This window comes from Dermacentor silvarum, chromosome 1, assembly GCF_013339745.2.
Source record: "Dermacentor silvarum isolate Dsil-2018 chromosome 1, BIME_Dsil_1.4, whole genome shotgun sequence".
NCBI lineage: Eukaryota > Metazoa > Arthropoda > Arachnida > Ixodida > Ixodidae > Dermacentor > Dermacentor silvarum.
Window position 1 is genome coordinate 323,266,905 of NC_051154.1, and position 10,063 is coordinate 323,276,967.

General features: G+C 48.0%; 1 protein-coding gene across 3 annotated transcripts in view; it reads left to right on the plus strand.

Moving 5' to 3' along the window:
* Positions 1-7,985, plus strand: part of LOC119437328 (thiopurine S-methyltransferase) — a 114,350-nt gene extending 106,365 nt beyond the window's left edge. Inside the window, exon 9 of one of the 3 annotated variants that reach the window (XM_049660442.1) lies at positions 7,428-7,985. In XM_049660442.1, coding sequence (XP_049516399.1) covers positions 7,428-7,528 — 101 coding nt within the window. In that variant the 3' untranslated portion in view covers positions 7,529-7,985. The remainder of the gene's footprint in view (positions 1-7,427) is intronic. The other 2 variants (XM_037704377.2, XM_049660443.1) reach the window with 2 other exon arrangements.
* The last annotated feature ends 2,078 nt before the right edge of the window (positions 7,986-10,063 follow it).

Consider the following 10,063-nt stretch of genomic DNA (forward strand, 5'->3'; position numbering starts at 1 on the left):
ATTAACGGAGAAGTTTACTGGTTTTGTAGCGTTGCTTAAAAATAATATTAAGTGTTAAAGAATATGTGGCCAGCCATTTCAACTTCCATTTCGGTATGTCGCTCTCGCATTCCATTCCCATTCCATGTGTTTGAAAATGTGGTACAATTCCGGAATCATTCCAACAACGGAGTTGCTATACTCCAAAACTCTGCCCTCAAAACAATCCGATCAATTGCCCGTTAACACGCTTCAAATGTCTAGTTGCTGTGGCGTCTTCAGTACACTACCATAGCGACTGCGTGCCACGAAGTCTCGAACGTTTCGCGACTACTCTGTCCGACCCGTCCTGTCGGGCGTTCCTGATTGAAGATACGAAACCGCAGACGCATGCGGAGACGCCTGAGTGTCAGAAGCAGCATGCGTGTCTTTTATCGGACACTTGGCATCTGAACCTCATGTAGGTCGTGTACTAGGGAGACCGGTGAGTTCGTGAGATCTGTTCCGCGCAAAAGAATAATATGGTGGTCCTTGAATGGCGCTTCCCACGTTTGTATGTCTTCTTTTCGTGTGAAACAATTGACGTCTCTGCCACCTGTCATCCTTGGTCGTCAGTGAAAACGACCTCTAGCCGCTTTTTTCAACTATTACAGCTGGTAGAGTTCTCGGCAGACAGCATCGCGTAATGGAAAGGGCACGTGACAGCACTTAAACTTTGACGTCACGTTTACCGTTAGGTCAATGCGTACAGGTTGTCCTGATTTCCCAGTGAGCACTTCATCGCCACGTGACTGGCCACTCGAGACACTTTGCGTGTATTCGCGGGTTTCTATCATTCTTGGAAAAAAAATTCGTCGGCCCTTCTATTCCATGAAGAGGGTTAACCAGCGAAGCTGAAACGCGCGGCCCCGGTGTTTATCACTGGGTTAATCCTGAGGGTTCATTAAAGTATTTCTCAATTGAGGTTGCAAACACGTTCGGCTGTGACGGAGAGAACGACGTCACTGACAGTATGCCCGCAGTCCGCCATTGTCGCTAGCATTCGATGTCTCGAGTTTGCTCGGCGGCGTGGTTAGCAGCGTTCGCCTGTCCATTGCCGCTTGCGATTCTTCGAAATTAACTTGCTTCAAAATTAAATCTCTCCGTTACGTAAGACAATGAATGGCTTATACCACCTTAAGCAATGGCTCATACCACCGTAAACGCGGCCTCCCCATTATGACGACAGAAAAGTGAAATTCTATGGTGGAATTATTAGCGGTAACGTAGCCAGCTGTGGAAGAAGACGACGACACTCGAGCCAATGCTGATGATGATAGTTTTCTGGACACAGGCGATTTCGCCTAGCCATATACGATTTCGCGTAGAGATAAAGCTTTGCTTTAAAACACTTTTGTGTCGCACGTACTGAGCACCAAAAAGGTGTATCTGAAGTTTTAAATGCGACGCATTTCTTGCCGGCGGCTCTGTCTGTTGTCCCGCGTCCCACACACTCACAGCGCATGCGCGTCCCCTCCCCCCCCTCTCTCCTCTCTTACGCTCCCCCTTTCCTCTAGGAATCCTGTACGGAGCGGCGCCCGCGCAGTGTTGCCAGGTTTGGCTATATATAGCCAAATTGGGCTACGGGAAACATTTTTTGGCGTCGACTTGGACGAGTTGGCTATGTGGCTATATTTGGGCTACTGAAAATCTGCGGCTTGCTGTGTTTGGGCTATAAGTGGCGCCCTAATCCACGCTCCAGAGGTGGCTCTGATCGCGTAGGAGCAAATCTCGAAGGCTAGTGTTTTAGCTGACGGAGCCGGCCGCGTGGCTGTGCGTATGAGCGTGCGCGAAATGACCCCTCCTCCGCCTTTCCTTCCCTCTCTGCGCTGTTGTCTGAGCCGGCGGCTTTGATCTTTGATGCACTTAAACTTACACCCTGCTTGACCGCTATAGGCACCCGATCCCCGGGCATCGGGATGAACCTGGGAGTAGTGAGTTTTTCACAGTACACTGTACTAACATGGCTATGCTCAGGAAGGGAGAGCAATAACATAGGGTCGAGGCCGTAGGGCGATCATGGCGCCGACATGAAAGAAGGGAAGCACGGGTGGATGACACGCTCCAGTGTGTTCATTGCCATGTCTTCCGGATGAAGTATCTCGCCGGGCACAGCTTCCGACCTACCCCACGTTTCTGGCGCGAAGCTTTACTGCCATTTTCCTTTTCCTGCTAGATGAAATTTTCTTCGTGCTTAGATTCGAGATTCATTTCGATAGGTTGGACGTAAGATCGGATCCTCCTCAGGGAGGAGAATCCAAACAAGGGGAGATGGGCCAAGTATGCGAGAACGTATAAAAAAGAATGGGAGCAAGACCCCGACCCAAAGGTGGGTTCTGGTGCTTTTACTTCTAGATGGTTTGCCCGTAACGTCATGGATGCAGATACTCATTTTGCTAATATCGAAACATGTTTGCCACGATGACATCATTGCACCACGTCACATGAATTTCACCCACCTTGTTAGCTTGTGAAGTGTCGTGCTGCTGGCTCGATGACGCGGGTTTGATTCCGGCCACGGCGGCCGCATTTCGATCAAGGCGAAATGCAGGAACACCCGTGTACTTAGGTGTACGTTAAAGAAACCGAGGTGGCCAAAATAATCCGGAGTCCCCGGCTGCGTCATGCCTTCCAATCATATCGTGATTTTGGCACGTAAAACCCCAGCAATTATTAGAGTTTTAGAATAGGGCCTCAAACGTATTGGGGCCCGAAAGAAATTGCGTCGAAGCCGCTGCGCATGCGCAAGACGAAAACCGTGTTTTGGTTTTGCGTCGGGGACGTTATTTCATCGATTTAGTGGGAACCCCAAAAGCTACCCCAAAAGCTACCCCAAAAGCTTTCGTCAACAAACATGGCGGCGCCCATCGAAGCGACGGCTCTAACCTAGTACAAAACTGGGCTCGATTCGTGGTAACGCGTGAAGTTTGTAAGCTAGAAGTGATTGCGGTTATCGCGTTCTCTTAACTAACATGTGTAATGAAGATTGACTCATTTTACGCCGCTTATTCCGAATTCAATTGTCAATTTCATGGCTCCTAGGCCTATCATGAATTTACTTGGCTGGTTGGAAGTACGTAATGTTGGTTAGTCAAAACTAAGCGCAACAAGCTGCATGCTGCTAATTGAATAAGTTCTAAATTAGCTCTAAATAATAATAATAATAATAATAATAATAATAATAAAGAAGTTCCAAAGGCGAAAACACGAAAGTCTAAATTACTTTTCTTATCATAAAATGGTGTATTTTATTTTAGCATTTATAACAGTTTTTTTTGACGCCGTAGTGACGCTGCAAACGCAACACGCTATCCGCAAATGCAAAACGCCTATTCCAAAACTCTTCATTCCTGCATGCCCCAATGCTAACACCCGCAAAGCTCTTTGGGGCCCCACACTTTAGGGGCCCCTATTCTAAAACTTTATTAGTAAATAGTAACCGGTTTTCACAGCATTACCACTGTCATCAATTTGTTGTTTACCATTGCTCTTTGTGCGCCGTCGCGGCTTTTACCATATCGAGCGAGTTAGTTCGGGACGTGCTCGTCGCCGAAAACGACTGCGCGCTTCTTACACCAGTGTGCCGGTTTGCGCTGTAATCTTTTAAAGCTCCCCTTACACCGAAACAGACAATGAGTGGCATCTGATGCCTGTCCCTTTTCTTAAAGGGCAACTCCGGCGATTTTTTGACCATGTCGAGCTAATAAAATATTTAGGTTCCCGAGACCCTCCTGTGACGCACCTGATAGCAGAATTGTTCCGCAAATTCGAAAATAATTTTAAATAAGCAAAAGAGCGCAAAAAAGAAACCGAAACCTGAGCAAGCAGCCGAGCCAACCTCTGCGTGTGACGTCACGAATGTATCCCCGGCATGGAAGGCGCGCAATGCATGCCGGTCTCGCCCGCGGGGTGAACGAAACCGGCGAAGAGCAGACGCTCAGCTTATTCGTGACCGCGCCGGACCTTCGGGGACCTTCGGGTGACATTGCATGTAAGCTGCACCACCTATTAGGATCTGTCAAACAGTGGCAGTTATGATTCAGAAGAATTCAATAGCCACGAATCGCCGTCCTCCACCACTAGAGCCAGCACCCATGCGCAACATATCGCGCTGCGACATGAAGACCAAGGGTAGCCCTAACCACTGATATACGTGCTGCTTGCTATTTTAGGTGTTTTACCCCTCTCAGGGAACCGCTTCGCATGCTCACTGTAAGATGTGGAGCACGACTTTCCGCATTTGTATCCCACAAGAACGCCGCTGACAGTCCAAAGCACCGACCGGTGCATTTCTTTACATCGGCAGGTACAGCGACCACTCGTACGTCGTTCGCTTGAGATAGCCGCTCATCGGTGACATCAATTAATGTAAGAACACATCAAAACACGTCAATTTTGTGCATGTAAGCACCGTTACATCACTCTGAATCGCGCCGATACCACGCACCTTCGAAACAGCGAGCGGGAGACCGTATAGTAGGGAAGCGTTGTGCAGCCTGCTTATTTATTCTTCATATTCTCTTCATGCACACAATTAGTGTTCCGTAAAGTAGACATAGATTGGGACATTGCGCGTATGATCGTTCATTTAGAGAATCTACAGTTTTCTCGCGGAAACGCCGATGTAATGAAGTACGACATCGTTGGCAGCTGAACGAGACGGTTGTTTACGCATATGCTGTATCGAAGGGGCCTCCGCTTGCTGCCCATTTGGGATACGAGGCAAACAGTGCACCTCGTAAGCTAAATAATGTCAGCATAACAATGGGTAATAATACACCCATGGATTTGCGTAGTCACATTTTATTTAGGGAAGCTCCGGCGAGTGCGACTGGCTGCATTCGAGAACGGCAACGTATACGGATATTGATTGCGCGTCGTGTTGTCGCTTTTAGCTTTTTGCGTGTGCACTGTACGAAATGAGGAATGGCTTATTTCAAATCCGTATAGTCAAAACTGAACTACAGAAGCAGCTTTCCTCATCCTAATAGCTTAATTAGCTTCATATCAGTGGGTCTGGTCCGCCAGCAGCAGACGCACGAACTTGGCCACTGTGATAGGCTTAACCTCGGTTGAACGCGATCGGCATCGGCTCAAACTGTGTTTGCGGATGGCGAGGGCTGAAGTTCGTGCAGCCAACAACGCAACACCGCTTGCCACCCCGCATCACTTGCCCGTCCACAGGGAATGCAACTTCTCGCGACAGCAACATCTCACGCCAAGCGCTAGCTAACGATCGTCGACTCCTGCACGCTCTCGTTGCTGTCGTCTGCATGATCCCGGCATGCGCATGCATGGACCATTCCTGACGTCATACACAATGTGGCCTATAACTGAGGAGGGGGTAAGGTAGGGTGCTCGAGGCAATAACCTAAATTCATTTGTAAAAAATCTGTGCAACTCTCAAGCCTGCTTTTTTTAGGACATGACGGAGGTATTCAGAGGAACAGACCCAGCGAATGTCATCGACATGCGTTGACATCGAAAAATAGCCGGAGTTGCCCTTTAATGCATGTTTTTGGCGTACTAAAGACCTAAGATGGCGGCCAGGTTGATGTAAATTGACACGATATAGGTAGTGTGTGTCCCAGATAATCCGGGCCAAGCTAATTGAAAATAAAAACAAAAAAAGATAAAACAAGATTGGACGATGAGACAAATAACGCGAGATATCATAGTGCGAAAGACTTGTTTTAGCTCATCAAAAAAGAAGCCGTAAGCACGTCGCCGTCGCAGATCGCTGGACAGCTGAACTTCTACACCGTGGGCAGAGATAACGTGAGAGATCGATGAAGCTGAACATTATTTTGTGTTCACGACAGCTAAAAAACAGAGTTTGTAATTAATATTACTGTAATTGACTAAAAGTAATAACTTAGTACTACCTGTCATAAAATAAAAGCACTGATTTCGCCCTCTGCAGCGATTCGCTGGAACTTAAGACCTTCCGGGGCCAACCAAAAAGTGTTCTGCGCAAGCATGATGTCGCTGTTGATGTAAAAGGCCGACCGTCACGGCGGCACGGACATTTTGTTACGACGGGTTGTGCAAAAAAGGATTGCTGTAGCAGAACGTAAAAATGTATACACAAATAAAATTGCAAATAAAGATGGCTATATTTGGCTACGAAATATTTTGCACTTTTTTTCTGTTTGGCTACATTTGGGCTACAACTTCTCTAGCTTTTGGCTACGCCGCCTCGTCGGACCTGGCAACACTGCGCCCGCCTCCCACACCCCCACAGCGCATGCGCGTCCCCTCCCCCCTCTCTCCTCTTCTACGCTCCCCCTTTCTCTCCTCTAGGAATACTCTACGGAGCGGCGCCCGCGTGCCACACCCCCACAGCGCATGCGCGTCCCCTCCCCCTCTCTCTCCTCTCCTACGCTCCCCTTTCTCTCCTCTAGGAATCCGCAGCGGCGCGCTCGACAGGTGGTGCGACAGCTGCATACTCCACTGGGGGCGCCACGGTAGTTCCGCGGTATGAAAAGGACGGAGCGCGCGCACCTCATTCTCTCTGCTATGCAGCACCGCGATTAGTACTCGACCGGGAAACCATCTCCCGCACAAGCTGCATACTCCGCTGGGGGCGCCATGGTAGTTCCGCGGTATAAAATGACGGAGCGCGCGCGCCTCATTCTCTCTCCTGTGCAGCGCCGCGATGAGCGCTCGGCCCGGTGCAGCGAAACCATCTCCCGCTCGAGCTAACCATCTCCCCGCTTCTTCGCAATCAACACATGGTTCCCTTTAGCGGGAGATGGAGTAAGTTTCTTCATGTTGCTCTATAATTTTCTGATTGACACTTTTCATCTAATTATAATGTTTGAGAAACTGATCAAATAATTGAGGCCAATTATGTAATTAGGCGGAATGCAAAAAAATAACCTAATGGTCTCCAAGCAACGGCAAACATAACCTGGGTTCTGTCCAGCTACGTGGCATTTACACATTTTTTAAGTTTGGTTCAAGCTTACAGAACGCTTGTTTTCAATATATTGGCTTCGCGCAGAAAGAGCACTTAACAATTGTAGGAGAGCTACTTCGTAAGAACAGTTGTGCTCGAATGTTTTGTTACTTCGGACTTAAACTTTTTGTTATATGACATATTTAAAATTTGAACCAGATAGTCTTTTATGATTCTGATGCAATTTTCCATTAGTGTTAGTGGCTTATTTCCTCTTATCTGATCACACACTTCACGAATACCAGCTGCTGCATGGCTGATAGAACGAAGGCTGTTTGAACTGAAACACTTAAAGTAAGATCAAACTAGATGCAAAACATACGTATATGCGCAAGCTTTATAAATGAGTTTTAGGTACAACAGACCTACATGTCGAATAACAAATGGTGGCATGTGCAGGCGACTGCTGTGCGCTCATGTCTGTGCAATAAAGCTTTCTCTTTTTCAGGAGAGAACACAACGCTGAAGAAACTTAGCGAACTACAAGAAATCACCGTCCCAGGCATAAAGAGCCCTGTGATTGAAGTCACATGGCTCATGACAGGCTAATCAGGAAACCCCACATCAGATGTGATCCGGATCAAGGCTTTCTGCACATTGCCGTTTGAGGAAAGACCTTTGAATTTAAATGACTTTTTTTTCGCACAACATAGCGTTAACTCAATGGGAAAGTAACATCGACAGAATGCTGTAAAAATAATGGACAGTGGACATAGGCTAATAAGAATATGCTTAAACATACCTTGCGTAAATTACGTATACAGCGAAAAATAAATGGCGAGCAGCGTTATACGGAACTACCGTTGACTTTGTGTACTTCTCTCATTTTTAATACCTTCTCGATGGTGATGAAGTATCTTCAAAAGCTCTTCATTCATTGACATCCACGGAATGCTTTTTTCAATTCTTTGTGGTGTAGATTAGCAGGAGCACCTGTTTGTTATTTGTCGTTATTTAATTATCTATTCTAAATAACCTTAAAGTCACCCGTGGGAGGCAGTTCAATAGGAAAAAGGGGGAGGAGTCACGCACTGAAGACATGATTTTCTACTACAGAAATGAACGGTATCAAAAGAAAGAGAAATACATGATATACCAGTACATATGTGTTACAGCAAAAGAAACAGGTAACTGGTGAGCAGTCCACCATAATATTCGAATGCATTTTGCAATGCTGCATCTGTCGGCTACTGATCCGAAGTTGACACAGTTAAAGGCACCAGACTTAGCTGACCGCTTTTGTGCAGTGCTTAAACCAGGATGGCCACCAAACCAGAAGCCATGAAACATCTATCCGAGACTGATTATAAAGCCATTCCGACACACAGCACTATCTTTTCCTCGCAAAAGCCTCTGTCACAAATGAGAAGCCAGTTGAACTCGAGAGCCGAATGTGAAAAAAAAAAAAACAAAGAAAAACACCCACCAGCCAAATGATACTGATACGAGGCGCTGCAGTAGTGAACGATGATGACAGGACTGACGAAGACGACGATCGCCGATAGTCGCGCGCACGGGCTTCATCTTGTATGCCTGTCTCCTACCTGTTGTATATATTTTGTAAATAAATTGTCAAGCGTCTTATCTCCCGGGTACATTTTGTTGGAGGTGCTGGGTATCGATCCTAGTACCTCTCGCACATATCCTCAAAGGTATCGCGGATGACGCGTTTACACTCCTGGTTTTCAAAACTCCGACTGCGCAAGACGTCATCAGTGAATGTCGATGCTTTGAAGAAGCAAAAAGTCGCCACAGTACTCCGACCTTTACCCGTCTTCCAGACACGGCTGCGACGTCTTCCTGCTAGGACCTTCGTCTCCCACCAGTTCCACCCGTTCCTGCTGCATCCGACAATATTGTGCGCATCATCCGCCGCGACATTGAAACTGCCTCCCCAGTTCCCCTTCGGGTGCGCTACCCTGACGAGTCCCATACAACCATTTCTATTATGCAGACCGTTGTGCGTCAAGAATTAGCACACGCAGGATTACAGACCTTTGTCCAGTCAACGGACCCGACTACCGCACACGTGCAGCCCCTGAGCTATCCAGAAGCCCATACGTTCACCCGCGTCATCAGAATTCCGCAGAATGACGCACTTCCGATGACAGGTTATGACAGGTTCATCTGCTTCTGTTGTCGACGCGTTGGACACATTTCCCGCCATTGTAGGAGTGCTTAGAGCCCACAGCCTTGGCCGAGCTATCGAAACTTAAGACGTCCAGGTGCTAGTTCCCCAGTGCCAGTACACAATGAAGACGACAGCGCTCCGCCATCATGGCCAGCACGATCAAACCGCTCCCCTTCGCCATCCCGACACCTGCCTCGCTCACCACTGCGTCGTCGCTCTCCTTCTCCCTCATACTCCCACCGCTCATCGGAAAACGGACGGGCGCAGCTCCGAGAGGTGACCCTGCCATGATGACTCGACCCGAAATTGCTCTGCTCACACTACCTGGACATCACAGCCTCATCAACATAGACGTGGAGGGTACACCTGTCATCGCACTCATTGACACCGGCACCCACATATCGGTCATGAACTCAAACCTCCGTACTCGTCTGAAGAAGGTTCTTATCCATGCTCCGATCACTGTAGTCCGCATCGCCGATGGTGCGATTCAGGCTGTATCTAAATTGTGTAGCGCTCTGCCCGTGTCACTGTTACCGGACACTACGCTTCATATTTGTTTTACGTCTTGGATCAGAGCCCACATGCAATCATATGAGGACTTGATTTTCTCTCCACACATTCAGCTCTTATTGACTGCTCAGCAGGTGATTGTCCAGCTTGCCTTACCTCATGCCGTTGAGCCTTCTGATCCTGCGCCGTTTCGACTGTGTTCCGCCGATTACATTCGCCTAGCACATCTAGCCGTGACGTACATCGACGTCTCTCCTGATACCCCTGTGGACGACGGTGATCATATCGTGTCGCCCAACGCTACGGTCGTCTGTTCGCAGAATGCCATGTTCCCGCACTCGGTCATCACTATAAGGGGCAATGCCACATGTCTCCATATTGTGAATTTTGGACTATGCCCTCACGTGATACCCCAGGTATCTCTCTTGCAACCTTAGCTC